General features: G+C 45.9%; 1 protein-coding gene across 1 annotated transcript in view; it reads right to left on the bottom strand.

The window, feature by feature from the left end:
- ptprma (protein tyrosine phosphatase receptor type Ma) overlaps positions 1–21,407 on the bottom strand; it is a 63,444-nt gene extending 42,037 nt beyond the window's left edge. The window contains exons 1-13 of the mRNA XM_053412171.1: positions 21,218–21,407; positions 21,009–21,118; positions 20,521–20,599; positions 19,840–19,955; positions 17,047–17,221; positions 16,249–16,361; positions 15,949–16,129; positions 7,263–7,416; positions 6,931–7,106; positions 6,711–6,820; positions 6,211–6,412; positions 5,907–6,009; positions 554–735 (exon numbers count right to left, since the gene is read on the bottom strand). Coding sequence (XP_053268146.1) covers positions 554–735; positions 5,907–6,009; positions 6,211–6,412; positions 6,711–6,820; positions 6,931–7,106; positions 7,263–7,416; positions 15,949–16,129; positions 16,249–16,361; positions 17,047–17,221; positions 19,840–19,955; positions 20,521–20,599; positions 21,009–21,118; positions 21,218–21,407 — 1,891 coding nt within the window. The remainder of the gene's footprint in view (positions 1–553; positions 736–5,906; positions 6,010–6,210; positions 6,413–6,710; positions 6,821–6,930; positions 7,107–7,262; positions 7,417–15,948; positions 16,130–16,248; positions 16,362–17,046; positions 17,222–19,839; positions 19,956–20,520; positions 20,600–21,008; positions 21,119–21,217) is intronic.
- Positions 21,408–21,618: the final 211 nt, after the last annotated feature.

The following is a 21,618-nucleotide window of genomic DNA, read 5'->3' as shown; positions in this document are numbered from 1 at the left end:
TAACTAACAAGGTAACTGTCCAGCTAGAATCATACTAACTAACTTACTAACTAACTTATTAACTAACTTACTACAAGACTGAGTAAGATGCTGATTAGCTACCTGCCAGCTGACTGACAATTGAACTCTCAGTTACTTATTTAAGCAGCGCTCTGAGAAACACACTGACTTGTTTGCTGGCGATGAAAGTTATTACTAACAGAGGCTAACAAGCTAGTATCGCATATGGCTTCAAAACTAATTTACTAACTAGTTTGGCAAGTAAAGCACTATTAATATAACATAGAAGTTAGCAAACTAAATAGGTTGGTAAGCAGCTAATTGTAAAACAATATACCGGTTGGTTAACAATTAACAAGCAGTTACTGAGTAATGATTAAAGTGATAAACTAAGTCAATAAATCAACGATTTAGCTAGCTAGCTAACTGACTGAAAAATTTCCTATTTTACTAACAAGCTTAGAACTTAACTCAAAACGTTACAGGCTGATTGACTGATTTCCTTTTACACTGCACTCAATGTATATTTGTAATTCGCAGGCTGGCCACTGACCGACACAGAAGGGTATGGGGCTCCTCATCTCACTCATCGGCAGCTCTGCGCTGAAGTAATACTGCGAGTTGAGCAACGTCGCGTTCTGGAAGTGAATGGGCACCGGGTAACAACGCAGGATCTCTGCAGTACCTCTGCTATGCCTGCGGGGGCGCTCCTCCTCCACCACCACCTGGTACTTACTGAAGACAGATGACAGACAGTTCATTCATTATTAGTTGGTTGTATTACATTTAGGCAATGATATCTCTAATGAGACGGATTTATTCCACCTGGCTTAAAGAGCTGCTAGTCATTCAATTAGTAGACACTAGCTAGTTAACTAGTTAGTTTGAGCTAATCAGAGTATATCTAGTTAACCACTCCATCACTGCCCATAAGCAAATGACCACGTGGGCCATGGTTGGGGTTAGTCTTTAGTTAGTGAGCTAACCAGCTCATGTGTAGCCAGGTAATCAGTTAACCTTTGTTTCTAAATTAACTTGATCATTCGTTCCTATGATAATTTCTGTTTTGCTGTTTTTACGAGAACACTTCAGATGAATTGTTAGCAGTGGTAGGAAGTAACGAAGTACAAATACTTTGTTACTGTACTTAGGTCGATTTTTCACATATCAACATCAACGTGAGCACATTACCATCCGGCTGTTCCCTTTAGAATGATCCCGGTGCTCGTGCAGCTCGGTTCAGCTCAGTCTTTAGTATTCGCTCTGAAATGTGGCAGCAGAACGACTCCAGTGTCTTCTCTGTACTAGCACTGTGCAGGTTGTAAACAAAGAGAAACTCTCTGTACTAGCACTGAGCAGGTTGTAAACAAAGAGAAACTCTCTGTACTAGCACTGAGCAGGTTGTAAACAAAGAGAAACTCTCTGTACTAGCACTGAGCAGGTTGTTAACAAAGAGAAACTCTCTGTACTAGCACTGAGCAGGTTGTAAACAAAGAGAAACTCTCTGTACTAGCACTGTGCAGGTTGTTAACAAAGAGAAACTCTGGTTCCAGTGGTTATACTGTGGTCTATTAGTGATCCTAGGAATACACAAGAGGTCCTTGTTTATTCTGTTGTGTTGGTTCTTTGTTGTCCCTAGAAGATCAGACGCACTAGTCCAATACTATTTGAACCTCAGCATCCAGGGTTCGAAATGTTTACAAATATACCTTATATGTATATTTTTTTTATAATTTTTCAGTCAGTGGAAAATAAATCCTGATGAGAATAATTTTGGCTTGTTTTGTGTCTGCATAGGACTACCATAAAAAACATTTAGCATGTTTAAGTTTGTAACTTGTACTTTTACTTTTGATACTTAGGGTTAGGGTTACATTTCGACACCAGATACTTTTGATACTTAAGTACATTTAATATGAGTTACTTTAAGACTTTACTCAAGTCATTTTCTTAAGGTGACTTTTACTTTACCGAAGTCACTTTCAGGTAAGATATCTGCACCTTTACGCAGGTAAGGTTTTCAAGTACTTTATAGCCCACTGATGGTTAGCCTCTGTAGCTTCGACGCTAACTAACGCTATTATCAACGTACATGTGGCTGTTGCCTAGCAGCAGTGATTTCACGACCAATCCACTTGAACATTGTAACCATGACTTCCTGAGGTCCATTTGAAGGCGGCACTTATCCAGGTGCATTTTGGGAAATGTAGGCTGAACTGTTCGAAGTCGACTCCTCTCAGGATCGTGTGAATTGAAGCGTTTCGATGCAGTCGGAGAACGTGGACTTGATTCCTGTTCACATGCGACTCTGACACGTTAACGCTCTCGTGATCTTGTCGTCCAGCTGTTGGCTCGTTATTCAGCCTCAGAGAAAGGTCAGCTCCGCCTCTCCTCCACTCCATCACTCCATCACCCTCCTCTTCTCTTTTATTAACTCTCTCTCTGTAACTTTACAACCGTCTGAAATTAAACGGATAATTCATTTCATCCTGTCTCGGCAGGTATTAAATCCTTTATGTAGATAAAATACATTAAGACACAAGAGTCTGCAGGAGCTGATAAGAACTGAAACTCCCTCTTCACATCCACCATGAAAACAAGATGGAGGCCGATACCTGCTCTCTACTGGTGGGGTCATGAACGATGCTTGTTACCAAGGAGATTTAATGTTTCTCGAGAACTTCATTCCATTTTTATTCTGTTAAATAAAAGGAGCTGAAATGAAACCGGTGGAGATGAGATATGATGAGAAGGATGTGAATATGTTGGTAGGTGATCTGTGTTTATTCTGACGGACAGAACTACAGAAAGTTGACATATGAAGATGGACGACACAACTTCACGTCTTTCTGTTAATATCTCCGATACGAACGCTGCCATCTTGTGGCAAAGACACAGACTGAGCAGTAGTGATCGTGGGGTGGAGCCACTGTATCATGGTCCCGCCCATACATGCTCTCAACCAATCCTGAGTCAGGCTCAGTCTGTTTTGTATCATCAAACCAATCTGATCAGAAACACTAGAACAAACCTCAGAGAGATAAGAACCACCTGAGATGACAGAAACACTTATTTAACGTCTACTTTGATTTTTTTAGTTTGGTCCAGTTTTGGCGGCCGGTCACTTTCTGTTCCTACCAGCAGGGGTCAGAGTTCACACATCAACACAGAGCTGCACCTGGACGCACCACAGTGCGAGTCCTGAGGGACCAGACAAACAATAGACCTGTTTTTCATGGGAACCAGGTTCAGGACAGAAGTCGTATATCACCACACACACTAACACACACATGCACACACTAACACACACACACACACACACACACTAACACACACACACACACAGGGTGTGGATGGTTAAACTGCAGCTTTGTCACATTTCCTGCTGGACAGGAAACTAAAGGAGGACAGGAAGACACACTGTAACACACACTGTAACACACACTGTAACACACGTCTGTGTTGTTTAATTCCCGCCTGACAGAGACAGATTCAGTCATTTCTCTGTCCTCTTCCTCCTTCTTTCTTTTCTTTCCTCTTTTTCTTCTTGTCTTTCTTGTCGTTCTGTCTCCTCCCCCTCACATCTCTCTCTCTTCTTCTCTCTTTTATTCCTCTCTCTGTCTTTGACAAACCATCTCCAATCACATTTCTTCACGCACACTTGTTGTGTGTGTGTGTGTGTGACAGTAATCTGATTACAGCTGCAGGTCGCCAACGGCAACACCTTTTGTCTTACAATGCAGGGCTCTTAAACCTCAGTGTGTGTGTGTGTGTGTGTGTGTGTGTGTGTGTGTGTGTGTGTGCCCGAAGGCTAACACACACACACTCTCTCTGGTGTCAGAAGAGACAAAAGCAAAGTTAAATATACAACCACAAACATAAAATGTATCTCAGAGCAGAATCTGTTCAATGTGATAAATTCTACATCAGCTATCATGTCAATTAACACACAGCACATCACACACACACACACACACACACACACACACACACACACACACACACACACACACACACACACACACACACACACACACACACACACACACACACACACACACACACACTTTACATCCTAGGCCTGGTTCCTGTATAAATCAAAACAGGAATCTTGTTTCAGTTGAAATGATTTTGGGTTTTTGTTGTTTTTTTGTGTCACATGTTGTTATGAACATGTGTCTTCACATGTTTCATGTTCTATCTGAGGAAACTCTTCATCATGCTTGGAACACGTCTCTTCTGTGACCACATGTTGAATCTGAACACAGCCCGGCAGAATGTTAACAGGAGAAACCGTGTGAGCTTTGCATGTTGCTCTGCGTATTGACACACGTGTGTGTTCTCTCAGTTACGTGTCACCGCTGGGATTGGACTCAATGATCATAAATTATTCATAAAAACAAACGTAGACTCCGAGTCCAGGGTGACCAGCAGGGGGCGACTCCTCTGGTAGTTTCTATAGAAAGTGACTTCTCACCTTCTAACGTCAGTAACATTCAGTTTCTGTCTCAGTCTCAAGCTTCAAGTCTTCTTCAAACAGCTGATGTTCATTTAGTGAATTATGATCATTTAGAGTCAAACAGACCATAAAGCACCGGATGTGTAGGGGGAGGGGGGTACCACATTGTGATTGACAGCTAGTACCGTCCAATGGCTGCAGGTGGGCGTGTCCAGCCTTCGGTCTTAATATGATGCTGAACATCACGAGGCCTCAGAACGTCAGCCCACTATCGAAGACACTCATGACAATCAGGCTTCAGGGATCCCATAATGCATCACTCTCTGCTGAAAGCTTGAAATCAATATGTGATGTTGACAACAAGTGAAATAAGACGACATCATAGTGACAAACAGCTGAGTCTAATAATCAATAAAAGGTTTTATTGTGATTATTGATCATAGAAGTTGTGGCAGACTGCCCATCAGGAGCACCGGGACATTCAGTCCGGTGACCCCCCCGGTCAGTCAGGTGACTGCTTAGTGCTTCTAGGCATTAGGCTACAAGCGTGCTAGAGGGGCTTCAAAATAAAATCGACCTTCCTGTCAATGGGACGTCACATTTGCTCAATCTGTGAATGCGTGCAGGAATTAATGAGATAACTAACTAATTATTGAAGTAAACTTTTATTTTCATATTTAATATTATGAATGCGCAATGATAAGTAATGAATAAAATGAATGATACGAAATTAGGACTGCATCTGAAACTACTTCAGATTTAAGACATGAATGATTTCTCATGACCACTGTGTGAACACACTGCAACAAAATAAGAGAAACTACCTGTTTCCACAAATTAATTTCACTTCACAGTTCACCACCTCAGGGTCTCACTCTCACAAAATCAATCTGATGTAGACTTTCAAACTAAAAGCCCTTTTAATATCCTTTTTCAGTGTTTTGGGAACGGGCACAGAGAAGCAGATTCTTATGGCACTTGACAAAAGACGTCACTGAAAGATGTCAGAGATCAGTGAGTCACTGCTGCTTTGCTCAGCCACAGAAGTAGAGGTCTGGTGCTCTGCGTGAAAAGACCTGATTATTGTCCCAGTCCGACCCTGGACGTGCTTTTGTTTGAGTCACGATAGAGGTCGAAGGTCAACATGAAATCCCTGAGATCTGAGACTTTTATTGTTGAAAGAAGAGACGAAGAGTCAGTTCATAAACCACTGTGTGTGTGTGTGTGTGTGTGTGTGTGTGATTGACACATTAGCTGTTAATCCCCTGTTAATCCCCGTGTTAGCAGCGGCTCTGATTAGCTTCAGATCGTTAATTAACCAAATCTCTCGTCACGGCGACAGCTGTTCACATGGTGACTGTTACCGCGGATACTGCCTCCCTCTTGGCCCCCTGCGATGGGGACTTAACAGTGTGTGTGTGTGTGTGTGTGTGTGTGTGTGTGTTACCTGACTGGTGCTCCTCGGCTCTGAGCTGGTCGCAGCAGGAGAGTGACGGTGGAGTCGGTCTGGTTCAGAGGAGACTCCTGGTCGTACGCTGGCATCAGTGGAGCTGAGGAAGAACACAAGTGATTCTTCTGAACTCACCACAGAACAGTCGCTTCAGGTCTGGGGCCCCAGAGCCTCAGGGGCCCCAGAGCCCCCGGGGCCCCAGAGCCTCCTGGGCCCAAGAGCCTCCGGGGCCCAGAGCCCCCGGGGCCCCGGGGGAACAAGTGATGAGTCTGACATGAGATCTTATTGTGAAGGATCGTACCTGAGATCTTGGTGGTGAACTGTGTGATCACTGGAGGCCCGAAGCCTTTAACGGTGGAGGCTCTTATTGTGAAGGAGTAGGTGGAGCCTGGGTAGAGGCCCGTGAACACGTGACTCGTCTCATTAGTCGGTTTGAACACCTTGCCGCTCTGATTGGACAGATCGAACTCTGTGTCGAAGGAGCTCAGAGCTTTGTAAGAGATCTGTGAACAGAAGTGACATGTCTGCTCACTGGGGCTTGTGGGTAATGTAGTCCTAACTGGTAGAGTGAAAGCAGTCTTTACACCATTTAGAATGTTTATGTTTATATCTGATATCACTCAATCAAACTTAACATTCTGTCAGTGTAATAACATGCGTTATAACATGTGCAATAAATACAATAGCCTGTGTTATAACACATGTAGTAACATGTGTAATATAATATAGTAACATGTATATGTAATAAAGCTATAATAACATGTGTAATAACACATGTTACCCGTGTCAGAGCCTGTGTACCTCGTACTGGCGGATGAGGCCGTACGTCTGCAGCGGTTCTCTCCAGCTCAGACTGATCTGCTGCTCGTAGCTGCTGCTGACCACCGAGTCCACAGGAACCGCTCCAGGAACTGAGACACAAGCACTGAGGTTATCACGAGGATCTGAACCAACAGAAGCCCAGACGGACTTTCTACTGGGACTCTGCTGAGGGACACGTGGACATGCAGCTGACTCGTACCGTCCTCGTCGGTCAGCACCAGCAGCTCCTCGCTCTCCTTGCGTCCCTCTGGGTTACTGAGGACGAGTCTCAGGCTGACGTTGGTGAACGGCGGCAGGTTCCTCACGGTGTGCTGCGGCACGCTGCTCAGAGGGTCGTACACCACCTCCTCCCTCACCTCCTCCTTCACCCGCTCCCTGCACCACGCACAGAGGGGGAGGGGTTATTGTTGCTGGGCCCCTCCCTGACTTTACCCGTGGGGCTGTGGCGCTCCTTCTCTTTAACCGCCCCCCCACCACTAGATGACTCCTCGCCCCCTCCTACTTTAATCTGTGGCCCCTCCGTATTCTCACCTGCTGGCGGCCCCTGCTGGTCGGTAGTGGTACTGCGCGGTCACGTTGTAGCTGTGGCAGCGCGTCACGTTGTATCCGAACGGTTCCCATCGAACCGTCATCTGTTTGGACTGAACGTCCACGACCTCCAGGCGCCGCGGGCCGTGCATCGGATCTGACAAACACACAAAGTGAACACATGATGATCAGTGGTGGTTCTGGCACCTGTCACATCATGTGACACATCGAGGCAGCAGCTCCTCTGCTCTCAAAGAATCTTCTGGTTGTTTCAATGTAGAATTATGTCAAGTCGCAAGTTCAGTGAAACCCCCCCGCCTCTGCCTGGAGGTCCAAAGTGAACGAGTCCAGTTTGTCTCTCAACGTCTCCTCAAGCCACGCCCCCACCTTGGTCTGCATGGTTACAAGGATAAACACACTGTGGTTGATTTGGATATTTAATAAAAGTTTGGATTAAAACAAATGAATTAAAATCAAAATACGACTCGACTGTGGCACACTCATGTTTGTTCTTGTGTCTTAGTGAGGACACTCATTATACATTCTTTAGCCCTTTAGCCAAATCTCATCCAAACTGAATGACTAACCTAAACCTAAACCTAAACCTGAACCTAAACCTGAACCTAAACCTAAACCTGAACCTGAACCTAAACCTAAACCTAAACCTGAACCTAAACCTGAACCTAAACCTAAACCTAAACCTGAACCTGAACCTAAACCTAAACTTAAACCTGAACCTGAACCTAAACCTGAACCTAAACCTGAACCTAAACCTAAACCTAAACCTGAACCTGAACCTGAACCTAAACCTGAACTTAAACCTGAACCTGAACCTAAACCTGAACCTAAACCTAAACCTGAACCTAAACCTGAACCTGAACCTGAACCCAAGTCTCAACCCTCAATCAGCCCGATGAAGGACGGAGGACCAGACAAATGTCCTCACAAAGGTATAAGTACAAGTACACAAAACACACACAGAATTCAACTAAGAACAAAAAAAAAGCTTCAACTGAACAGACACAAAGAGAGAGAGAAGATTAGAGGGAGCTACACACTGAGTGCACACACACACACACACACACACAGTCTTTGTAGTGGCCAATCTAAGTGCTGTATTTCAAGATGACAGACAGCGATCCACTCGGAGAGAGAATGATAGATGAGATCAGGAGAGAGCAATTTCTCCTGACAAAACCTGTGTGTGTGTGTGTGTGTGTGTGTGTGTGTGTGTGTGTGTGTGTGTGTGTGTGTGTGTGTGTGTGTGTGTGTGTGTGTCTGTGTGTGTTTTCAGGTATTTTCCTGCAGCCACTGAACAATGACTTTCCTGTTCTTTGTCTTCTTTCATCTGTGTGTGTGTGTTCATGTACTTATGTCTTAGTGAGGACCATATTAATCATAGGGCTAGAGAGTGAGGACATTTTGAGCGGTCTGGTTGAGGGTTAGAATCAGGTTAGGGTTATGTGAGGGTGAGTCATGTTGTTCATTTGGGTGATTCATGTTAGAGTAAGGGGCTAGAGAATGTGTTGTGCCAATGAGTGTCCTCACTAAGAAGAAGTACAAACATGTGTGTGTGTGGTCAAATGTGGCTGAAAACTTCCCTCTTCCTGTTATTGAGCCTCACACACACACACACACACACACACACACACACACACACACACACACACACACACACACACACACACACACACACACACACACACACACACACACACACACACACACACACACGCGCGCACACGCACACACACACACACACACACACAGACATACACAATGATACATTGCATGGCAACAATGGTGGTCGGGGTCAAGGGGAGGAGGGGGGATTGAGGTGGATCCTATTACCCATAATCCCAGAGGGGAGAGTGAATGCTTTCACATAAAATCCTACAATTTCCCCAGAATGTACCTGTATGTTTGTGTGTGTGTGAGTGAGTGAGTGTGGTCGTCATGGTTTCCATCCCATAATTTTAGGCTGACATTTAAATCAGACACAGAGACGAAGCGACAGACAACCTTCAAGAAGAAGAGAATGATGAAGATGAAGATGATGATGATGATGATGATGATGATGATGAAGATAATGAAGATTTGTCTCAGGACTCGTTCACACCTGGTTTGGTTCAGAGCTTCAGACTCTTCAGTTCAGTCTGAACCTGAACATCAGGTGTGAACGGTTCCTCAGAGCAGAAGAGGAGTTCTGGTTCTGGATCCAACTGAACCTGGTTCTGTTGGTTTGCAGTGAAAACACTTTGTTGGACAGTTTGGACTTTGGACCAATCACAGGAAGTAGAGACAGAATTAAACAAGAGAAGAAGAAGAAGAAGAAGAAGAAGAAGAAGAAGAAAAGGAAGAAGAAGAGGAAGCAGCTTCTTCACCTATAATGTTCGAATTTTTGTTCATTTGGTGCTTATGTGTATATATGTAAATGTATATATATATATATTTATACATATATACTGTATATATGTATATATTGTCTCTCTCTCACTCTCTTTGACCTATTCAGTGAACCCCACCCTGATTGATTGAAACACATTTCCAGCATGACTCCTCCATTCACCACACATACACACACACACACACACACACAGACGCGCACGCACACACAGACGCGCACGTACACACAGACGCACACACACACACACACACACAGCTGGTCTTTTGTTCTCAGTGAAAAGCAGGAAATTTCAACCTTTTAAGATTTTGTTTTTGATTTAATGAGCTGGTTTTGAGAGTCCGTGTCTCTCGCCCCACTCTCTCACTCCAGCTCATTAGTCTCTTATTTTGTGACATCTGGTTTTTCTTCCTCACTTCCTGTTTCTCTCTACAGATACACACTGTGTCATTCAGCTATAATCACTCAACACTGTATAAATAGATATCAATGTAGAGCCAGATACAAATATACAAGTATATTGAAGGCTCGCAACAATATCTTTACATAAATATATCTGTATGAATATATTAACAGATAAATATATAAATAATAATTTAATATGAAATATATAATGATATACTGACACTGATATCAGTAAATACTAATACAATATATTTCTAAATAAATATGAAGCTATATCAAATACAAGGATATATTATAATTATATATGTACATACATCAATGTATAAATATAAAATGTAAACAACTAAATATCTGTTGAAGTTTGAAATTAATTAAATGTTTGAAATTAATAATTTTATATTCCCTCTAAAACATTAACTTTTACATGAGAATCATTTTATGTATATGAGGACGTGTTTGTTTCCTCCAGCGGGTTTGTGTGTTTTTACAGAGCAGCAGGAGAAGAAGAAGAAGAAGAGGAGACAGAGGAGGGCCGAAGGTTTGAAGGTGACTTTAGGATGAAGGAGGAGGAGGAGGACAGGTTTTATTTTTCATTTCCAGGAGATCACCAGATTTAATATGAAAGAGAGAGAGGGGGAGGACGGGGTGATGGAGGGATGAACAGAGAGACGAGATGAGAATCAGTGATGGATGATTCGTGTTGACTGACCGCAGAACATCTGACCGTTGTGTTAATGAAGTGATGAAGCATCAGAACGTTTCCTGTTTCACAGGAAGTTCAGAGAATCAACAGAAACGTGATCTGAGCGACAAACGACATGAGACTGGACAGACGAAGAAAAAGAAAACATAGAAGTGAAAGCTCCGAAAGACGAACAGAGCGTAAACATCTGAGGTGAAAAGAGAAAGAGAGAAAAATGAGAGTAAAATATTCATGTGATATTTTCTAAAAGCATCGACAAACACCACACACACACTTTAATGGATGTTAACACACACACACACTCACAGTTCATACTAACTCCTGCTACACGACGATCATGGAGGGAAAGCAAGGCCATAGTAAGAAGAAGAAGAAGAAGAAGAAGAAGAGGATGAAGAAGAAGAAGAAGAAGAAGAAGAGGGTCAGACGGCCCATGAAGACGAAGAAGAAGAAGAAGAGGAAGAAGACGAGGAAGAAGAAGAAGAAGAGGATGAAGAAGAAGAAGAAGAAGAAGAAGAGGAAGAGGAAGAAGAAGAAGAAGAAGAGGAAGAAGAAGAAGAGGAAGACGCGTGTTCGTGTCCTCGGCTCTTTGACGCGGGTTCGTGTCCTCGGCTCGTTGACGCGTGTTCGTGTCCTCGGCTCGTGGACGCGTGTTCGTGTCCTCGGCTGGTTGACGCGGGTTCGTGTCCTCGGCTCGTGGACGCGTGTTCGTGTCCTCGGCTGGTTGACGCGTGTTCGTGTCCTCGGCTCGTGGACGCGTGTTCGTGTCCTCGGCTGGTTGACGCGTGTTCGTGTCCTCGGCTCGTGGACGCGTGTTCGTGTCCTCGGCTCGTTGACGCGGGTTCGTGTCCTCGGCTCGTTGACGCGTGTTCGTGTCCTCGGCTCGTGGACGCGTGTTCGTGTCCTCGGCTGGTTGACGCGTGTTCGTGTCCTCGGCTCGTTGACGCGTGTTCGTGTCCTCGGCTGGTTGACGCGGGTTCGTGTCCTCGGCTCGTGGACGCGGGTTCGTGTCCTCGGCTCGTTGACGCGGGTTCGTGTCCTCGGCTCGTGGACGCGTGTTCGTGTCCTCGGCTGGTTGACGCGGGTTCGTGTCCTCGGCTCGTGGACGCGTGTTCGTGTCCTCGGCTCGTGGACGCGTGTTCGTGTCCTCGGCTGGTTGACGCGTGTTCGTGTCCTCGGCTCGTGGACGCGTGTTCGTGTCCTCGGCTGGTTGACGCGTGTTCGTGTCCTCGGCTCGTTGACGCGGGTTCGTGTCCTCGGCTCGTGGACGCGGGTTCGTGTCCTCGGCTGGTTGACGCGGGTTCGTGTCCTCGGCTCGTGGACGCGTGTTCGTGTCCTCGGCTGGTTGACGCGGGTTCGTGTCCTCGGCTCGTGGACGCGTGTTCGTGTCCTCGGCTCGTGGACGCGTGTTCGTGTCCTCGGCTGGTTGACGCGTGTTCGTGTCCTCGGCTCGTGGACGCGTGTTCGTGTCCTCGGCTCGTTGACGCGTGTTCGTGTCCTCGGCTCGTGGACGCGTGTTCGTGTCCTCGGCTGGTTGACGCGTGTTCGTGTCCTCGGCTCGTTGACGCGTGTTCGTGTCCTCGGCTCGTTGACGCGTGTTCGTGTCCTCGGCTCGTTGACGCGGGTTCGTGTCCTCGGCTCGTGGACGCGGGTTCGTGTCCTCGGCTGGTTGACGCGGGTTCGTGTCCTCGGCTCGTGGACGCGTGTTCGTGTCCTCGGCTCGTGGACGCGTGTTCGTGTCCTCGGCTCGTTGACGCGGGTTCGTGTCCTCGGCTCGTTGACGCGTGTTCGTGTCCTCGGCTCGTTGACGCGTGTTCGTGTCCTCGGCTGGTTGACGCGGGTTCGTGTCCTCGGCTGGTTGACGCGTGTTCGTGTCCTCGGCTCGTGGACGCGTGTTCGTGTCCTCGGCTCGTTGACGCGGGTTCGTGTCCTCGGCTCGTTGACGCGTGTTCGTGTCCTCGGCTCGTGGACGCGTGTTCGTGCCCTCGGCTCGTTGACGCGGGTTCGTGTCCTCGGCTCGTGGACGCGTGTTCGTGTCCTCGGCTCGTGGACGCGTGTTCGTGTCCTCGGCTCGTGGACGCGTGTTCGTGTCCTCGGCTCGTTGACGCGTGTTCGTGTCCTCGGCTCGTTGACGCGTGTTCGTGTCCTCGGCTCGTTGACGCGTGTTCGTGTCCTCGGCTCGTAGACGCGTGTTCGTGTCCTCGGCTCGTGGACGCGTGTTCGTGTCCTCGGCTCGTTGACGCGTGTTCGTGTCCTCGGCTCGTGGACGCGTGTTCGTGTCCTCGGCTCGTTGACGCGTGTTCGTGTCCTCGGCTCGTGGACGCGTGTTCGTGTCCTCGGCTCGTGGACGCGTGTTCGTGTCCTCGGCTCGTTGACGCGTGTTCGTGTCCTCGGCTCGTGGACGCGTGTTCGTGTCCTCGGCTCGTTGACGCGTGTTCGTGTCCTCGGCTCGTTGACGCGTGTTCGTGTCCTCGGCTCGTTGACGCGTGTTCGTGTCCTCGGCTCGTGGACGCGTGTTCGTGTCCTCGGCTCGTGGACGCGTGTTCGTGTCCTCGGCTCGTTGACGCGTGTTCGTGTCCTCGGCTCGTGGACGCGTGTTCGTGTCCTCGGCTCGTTGACGCGTGTTCGTGTCCTCGGCTCGTTGACGCGTGTTCGTGTCCTCGGCTCGTGGACGCGTGTTCGTGTCCTCGGCTCGTTGACGCGTGTTCGTGTCCTCGGCTCGTGGACGCGTGTTCGTGTCCTCGGCTCGTGGACGCGTGTTCGTGTCCTCGGCTCGTGGACGCGTGTTCGTGGACACGTGTCAACGTTACCTCTTTGAAAAGCGCTTTGCCACCAAAGTGCAATGAATGCTGGGACATGTTTGGCTGAGAAGGATCCGTCCCCTGGTGTCTTCGTTTCCCAGGGACGGACGAATGTGAAGATGGAACAGTGTAGTTGGTCTAATCTATAAATACAGCTCCCTAACACAAAGACAGATCATCTATATCGCCCCCCGGTGGCTGGCTGCCGTATAGTCATAAACCCTCCTCCATGTTAGCAGATGGGACATGGACCAACTAAAAAAAAAACGATAAATAAATGTTCTTAAAGATGTTTCTGTCACTTCAGCTCGATGTTACCTCTCTGATGTTTGCTCAAGGGTTTCTCATCAGTTTGGTTTGAATCAGTTATTTAATGATAAAAACCTCTGAGACATCGTGATTGACAGCTGAGACTAGGACAACGAGGAAGTGACTTCATGTTTATGTGGCACCAAGCTGAGTCGTCTCACTGAGCACTAAGTCCTAAAGCTTGTATGATGGACACACTGATTTATTATTAAACACACACACACACACACACACACACACACACACACACACACACACACACACAAATATGCACTGGTTCATAATTTATTGGCAGTAAAATGAATAAATAAAAGTGATGGAAGACAGAGAAGAGTGTTATCAGAGCATATATCATCACACACACACACACACACACAGACACACACACTTGTGTTGGTTTGTCTCAGGGGGGTGGAGGTTATCACAGTCTCATTCAGTACAAACGTAAAAACATCCTGACAACTTTATAGAAGAACCCGTTTCCCTCTTTAGACACTGGAGCCTCCTCAGAGACCCACGACCCTGCTCACAGAAAACTAGAAGCCCACATCGCAGCAGAACCTCATCAGCTTCCTGAAACACACCAGACACGTCACCCACTAACATGAACATCCAAACCTTCTCACAGAAAACTAGAACATCATCAGGGACCATGAGAACCTCAGTGAAGGTTCTAAGGCAACAGCCACTGGTTCCAAAGTGGGAATCACAAAGCACGATGTTCTACAACTTGTTTCTCTCAGATGATAAACCCTCTCGGAGACAAAGGTGTTTAACTCCAGGAGAACACAGGTGAGAAGCTGTAAACAAAGGGATGGGTTGAGTGTCAGTGGGGGGATGGAAGTGGAGGTGGGCGGGGGGGCGTTCAGTCACAGGTATGCAGAGCTGACTGCAGTCTGTGTTTATGGGAACATACCAGAGACAGGTCCGGACCCTGCGAGGGTCATGTGACAGCAGACGTGTTGAAACGTGACCACTTCAGATTTTCTCTGTTAGTCACAGAGCTGCTGTCAGACCTGGTCCCTGAACATGAGCAAGTTCTATTCTATATATATTCTACAGTTAGGTTTCTTATTATTTTAATGTCTCAGTGATGTTGATGCTTTGTTTCAACACGTCTGATCCGCTGTGAATGACGACTGGAGAGAATTCATGAAAATAAATGTTGATAAGAGAAAAAATATAACAAATGTGTCGTTGTGTTTGTCTGTGTTCACACATCACACACATTCAAATTTGTTTGTATTTATTCTTGGTTATTCATTTTTTAACATGTATATTTCTATATTTAAATATAAACTGTATCTTTATGAATTTAAAAGATCTAATCTGTTTTTTGTTTTTTTTAAATAATCTGGATTCATGTGAATCATCAATAATAAAAACAGCTGCAGCAGCAGTGAGACTGTTGCACCTGTATAATCAGTGTGCTAATAGATAATCACATGCTGTGCGTTTTCTTCTGCAGGGCACACACACACACACACACACACACACACACACACACACACACACACACACACACACACACACACACAGCTGCAGCAGCAGTGTGTGTGTTCAGTGTTCTATGGTGATGTGTTCACTGTACCTATTAAAGCTAATTAGCGTGGCACTAACGAAGCCTAGCTCGATTTGCTGCCTTAATGACCTTACCGTTAACCATTAGCCACCTGATGAGCTCAGCGCTAACGCAGCCTAGCACAGCATGCTATGCTAATGACTCCACCATTAATTTCCTAATGAGCTCAGTGTGAATGCAGCTAAGCAGTTAGCCGCTAGCTGCTAGCAGTCATTACAGTAAAGGGATAGTATAAAAGAAAAGTGACTTTAAAATATAGATGATCAGAATCAGAATCAGAATGTAGTTATGGCCAAGTAGGTTTACACCTACCTGGAATTTGCTCTGGTTGTTGGTGCGTACAATGAACATAGAAACATAAAAACTAAATAAACACTGCACACATAAGAAAAAAACAGTATATAAAATAAAAATATATAAAAGATATAACATTGTGATCTCTGATTGGCTGCGGTCTAGGACCATGTGACCAGACTGTGACTCACCTGCACACTTGGTCCTAGCTCGGAGCGGGGGTCCGGGGTTTCCCGTGCCTCCCTCCAGGGGCCTGGTGAGCAGCACGCTGATCTCGTACTCGGTGTCGGGGTCCAGGTGTCCGATCTTGTGGGTGGGCTTATCCACCGGGGTGGTGTCAATCAACATGCCCAGCATGGTGCGGTACTCCACCTTCACAGAGGATTATCATGTTTGATGACCAATCGAAACACAGACGCAAAATGACAAATCAATATCACGATTCAACTTTTACCTCGGTTAGGATTAATGACAGATCTGCCTTTCCTCACCTCTCTCTCTATGATTGGTCCATCTCCGTTGATTGAGTTTGCGTTGAGCTGGATCCACAGGTAGGTGGCGCCCACTGCTGTCAGCTGGGGGGGGGCGATTGGTACGGGAGGCTCTAAGGGACAAACAGACTTGGATCAGTTTTACACACACACACACACACACACACACACACACACACACACACACACACACACACACACACACACACACACACACACACACACACACACACACACACACACACACACACACACACACACACACACACACACACACTCCTCTGGGTTTCACTGATCTCTCTTAACGAGGGAGGAAGGAGTTAACAAGTTAATTAATATTCGTGACCTTCGGCGGATCACGACAGACCTGGATTCCATTACCCAGAATCCCCGGTGGTGCTGCTCTACTTCCTCCTGACCCAGTTCATCAGACACACACACACACACACACACACACACACACACACACACACACACACACACACACACACTCACTAAGTACGATACATGTGTAATGATGCATGTTTATCATGTTCAGGTTAATACTCAGGTGTGTGTGTGTGTGTGTGTGTGTGTGTGTGTGTGTGTGTGTGTGTGTTGATTGGCTCTGTTATGATTAAATTGTGACTCTCTGATCTGTTTCCTCGTCCAATCGGCAGTAAGCGGTCGTTCCCTCCTCACGTGAGGAACATGGGACGACACCTGGCGACACGTGTCCAGGTGCGTTCACTCAGACCAACGTGATAAACAAAATTAAACTCATCAACAACCAACAGCCAATCACACAACAGGACTCACGTTTCACTGTGAGGTCAGCGTACGATGACACGCCGACGCCTCGCTCCGATTGGGCGATGCAGCGATAGCGTCCTGAATCGCCTTTGGTCGTGTTCTCCACGTCGAAGCTCGCCACGTAGCGCCGGGAGTTCACCGGCTTGGTTTCCCTGACCAGCGCCTGGCGACCGGCCATCCCCTGAGGGAACACCAGGGGGAGGGGGGATTAATAATAAGGATGAGTATAGATCAACATCGAAGACTATGATGAGTACTCATGAGTATTGATTAGTACAGATGAGTACAGATGAGTACAGATGAGTACAGATGAGTACTGATGAGTACTGATGAGTACAGATGAGTACTGATGAGTACAGATGAGTACTGATGAGTACTGATGAGTACAGATGAGTACAGCTGAGTACTGATGAGTACAGATGAGTACAGATGAGTACAGATGAGTACAGCTAAGTACAGATGAGTACTGATGAGTATTGATGAGTACAGATGAGTACAGATGAGTACGGATGAGTACAGCTAAGTACAGATGAGTACAGATGAGTACTGATGAGTACAGATGAGTACAGCTGAGTACAGCTAAGTACAGATGAATACTGATGAGTACAGATGAGTACAGATGAGTACAGATGAGTACAGCTAAGTACAGATGAGTACTGATGAGTACAGATGAGTACAGATGAGTACAGCTAAGTACAGATGAGTACTGATGAGTACTGATGAGTACTGATGAGTACTGATGAGTACAGATGAGTACAGCTGAGTACAGCTAAGTACAGATGAATACTGATGAGTACAGATGAGTACAGATGAGTACAGATGAGTACAGCTAAGTACAGATGAGTACTGATGAGTACAGATGAGTACAGATGAGTACAGCTAAGTACAGATGAGTACAGATGAGTACTGATGAGTACTGATGAGTACAGCTAAGTACAGATGAGTACAGATGAGTACAGATGAGTACAGATGAGTACAGATGAGTACTGATGAGTACTGATGAGTACAGATGAGTACAGCTGAGTACAGCTAAGTACAGATGAATACTGATGAGTACAGATGAGTACAGATGAGTACAGATGAGTACAGCTAAGTACAGATGAGTACTGATGAGTACAGATGAGTACAGATGAGTACAGCTAAGTACAGATGAGTACAGATGAGTACTGATGAGTACTGATGAGTACAGATGAGTACAGCTAAGTACAGATGAGTACAGATGAGTACTGATGAGTACTGATGAGTACAGATGAGTACAGCTGAGTACAGCTAAGTACAGATGAATACTGATGAGTACAGATGAGTACAGATGAGTACAGATGAGTACAGCTAAGTACAGATGAGTACTGATGAGTACAGATGAGTACAGATGAGTACTGATGAGTACTGATGAGTACAGATGAGTACAGATGAGTACAGCTAAGTACAGATGAGTACAGATGAGTACTGATGAGTACTGATGAGTACAGATGAGTACAGCTGAGTACAGCTAAGTACAGATGAATACTGATGAGTACAGATGAGTACAGCTGAGTACTGATGAGTACAGATGAGTACAGATGAGTACAGATGAGTACAGCTAAGTACAGATGAGTACAGATGAGTACAGATGAGTACAGATGAGTACAGATGAGTACAGATGAGTACTGATGAGTACTGATGAGTACAGATGAGTACAGATGAGTACTGATGAGTACAGATGAGTACAGATGAGTACAGATGAGTACTGATGAGTACTGATGAGTACAGATGAGTACAGCTAAGTACAGATGAGTACAGATGAGTACTGATGAGTACTGATGAGTACAGATGAGTACAGCTGAGTACAGCTAAGTACAGATGAATACTGATGAGTACAGATGAGTACAGCTAAGTACTGATGAGTACAGATGAGTACAGCTAAGTACAGATGAGAACTGATGAGTATTGATGAGTACAGATGATATACAGATGAGTACAGATGAGTACAGATGAGTACAGCTAAGTACAGATGAGTACAGATGAGTACAGATGAGTACAGATGAGTACTGATGAGTACAGATGAGTACAGATGAGTACAGATGAGTACAGCTGAGTACAGATGAGTACAGATGAGTACAGATGAGTACTGATGAGTACAGATGAGTACAGATGAGTACAGATGAGTACAGATGAGTACAGATGAGTACTGATGAGTACAGATGAGTACAGATGAGTACAGATGAGTACTGATGAGTACTGATGAGTACAGATGAGTACAGATGAGTACAGATGAGTACAGATGAGTACAGATGAGTACAGATGAGTACAGATGAGTACTGATGAGTACTGATGAGTACAGATGAGTACAGATGAGTACTGATGAGTACAGATGAGTACTGATGAGTACAGATGAGTACAGATGAGTACAGATGAGTACAGATGAGTACAGATGAGTACTGATGAGTACAGATGAGTACTGATGAGTACAGATGAGTACAGATGAGTACTGATGAGTACAGATGAGTACTGATGAGTACAGATGAGTACTGATGAGTACAGATGAGTACTGATGAGTACAGATGAGTACAGATGAGTACTGATGAGTACAGATGAGTACAGATGAGTACAGATGAGTACAGATGAGTACTGATGAGTACAGATGAGTACAGATGAGTACTGATGAGTACAGATGAGTACTGATGAGTACAGATGAGTACTGATGAGTACAGATGAGTACTGATGAGTACAGATGAGTACAGCTGAGTACTGATGAGTACAGATGAGTACTGATGAGTACAGATGAGTACAGATGAGTACTGATGAGTACTGATGATGTACCTGCAGGTAGAGCAGCAGGTTGCTCTGTGGTCGTCCGTTGACGGTGCAGTGAAACGTCGCCGTCTGTCCGGCGTTCACCTCGACACCTTTGATGTGCAGGAAGTGAGGCGTGCTCACTGAGGACACACACACACAAAGGTCAGAGGTCACACACTGAGGACACACACACACAAAGGTCAGAGGTCACACACTGAGGACAGCGTCCATGGCAGTGTTGCCATGGTAATGACTAACCTTTTCCCCCGATTTCTTGAGACAGTGGAAAAGACTGAGTGATCCAATCAGAAAATGTATCCTGGTGTGTGTGTGTGTGTGTGTTTGTGTGTGTGTGTGTGTGTGTGTGTGTGTTTTATGTTCATATAACAAAGCAACATCAAAAATGGAGGCAGGTATATAAACAGACGGACAGATCAAAGTCCATGCTAATCAATTTATATTTTAATGAGCTCCCCTGTCTCCAGACACACACACACACACACACACACACACACACACACACACACACACACACACAAACACATACAAAAACACTGTGACCTTGATTCTATGATGCTAGCTCAACTTTAGACAACGTATTTCAATTAAGCAGCTAAACCTCGTTAGCCAATTAGGAGCCTGTTCTACAAGGGGGCGGGGACTTTGTGTGTGTGTGTGTGTGTGTGTGTGTGTTTGTGTGCTTACTGCACTGGTGTCCCTGTAGTGTGATGTCCTTGATGGCCAGAACTCCTCTGTGACCGGTGCTGACAGCCTCGAACACAACCTGACACACACACACACACACACACACACAGTTTAGTGTTGAATCAGATCTTTGTGTGTTCACATTCCAGTCTTATCGCCACGGAAACCAGTGGCACACACTTCCTGTTGGTGAGACAGGATGTTCTCCTCCCTCCATCTGGAGATCCCCCTCTTCCCCCCATTCTTCTTCTTCTTCTCTCCCTCCTGACGTCATCGCTCCGTCTCTTCCTGTTTTACTCAACCCCCCCCCCCCCCCCCCCCCACTCTAACGAGGAGTGGCTGTTACCACGGTGATGCAGCTTATAGGTGACGCCCCCTTTGATCTTTGATGATGTTTATGACAGAGGCTTCATTTATTTGACATAGATTAGTTTAAACTAGGTTCAACTGACTGTGTGTGTGTGTGTGTGTCTGTGTGTGTATGTTACCTGGTAGTAGTTTGGCCAAAAGGTGGAGACAGCGAGCTCCACCCCCTTCCAGATATGGTAGGCGGGGCCTGAGGAGTTAAAGACGGGAATTCCCAGAGGACTGTTGTTCTCTGGAAGAAACGCAAGAACATCAACAAACTCCACCCACCTGAGAGCTCCACCCACACAGATGTTAGCTCCACCCACACAGATGTTGTGTTTATTTGTACCTTTGACGTAGACGTTGAGCGTGGCGGGTGTAGCGCCCTCACGTCCCCCCCCCTGGTAGAACAGGAAGCTGACACAGTGCGTGTCGTTCTCTTTGAGGGGGGGCAGCAGCAGCTGAGCCCGTTGACCACCATGACGGCCCGATGTGTTCACAAACAGGAAGGGGGAACCTGTGGACAGGAAGTGATACATCTTGAACAAACACATTACCAAATAAAACATAAACAGCATTAAAAAGAAAAGTAACAAAATTAAAACGTGATGGCGTTAAAACCATGTCACAAACACCAACGAAGAAGAGACGTAGATTATTCTATACTTCAGAATAAAAGCACGTTCTAGACTTCAACATAAAAATTTAAATAAATCACTGAAATTTCAACGACTTAACTGACGTCAGATC

The sequence above is a fragment of the Pleuronectes platessa genome, chromosome 20 (assembly GCF_947347685.1).
Source record: "Pleuronectes platessa chromosome 20, fPlePla1.1, whole genome shotgun sequence".
Taxonomy (NCBI): Eukaryota; Metazoa; Chordata; class Actinopteri; order Pleuronectiformes; family Pleuronectidae; genus Pleuronectes; species Pleuronectes platessa.
Note: the sequence above shows the minus strand (reverse complement) of the source record. Positions and strands in the feature narration are given on the sequence as shown.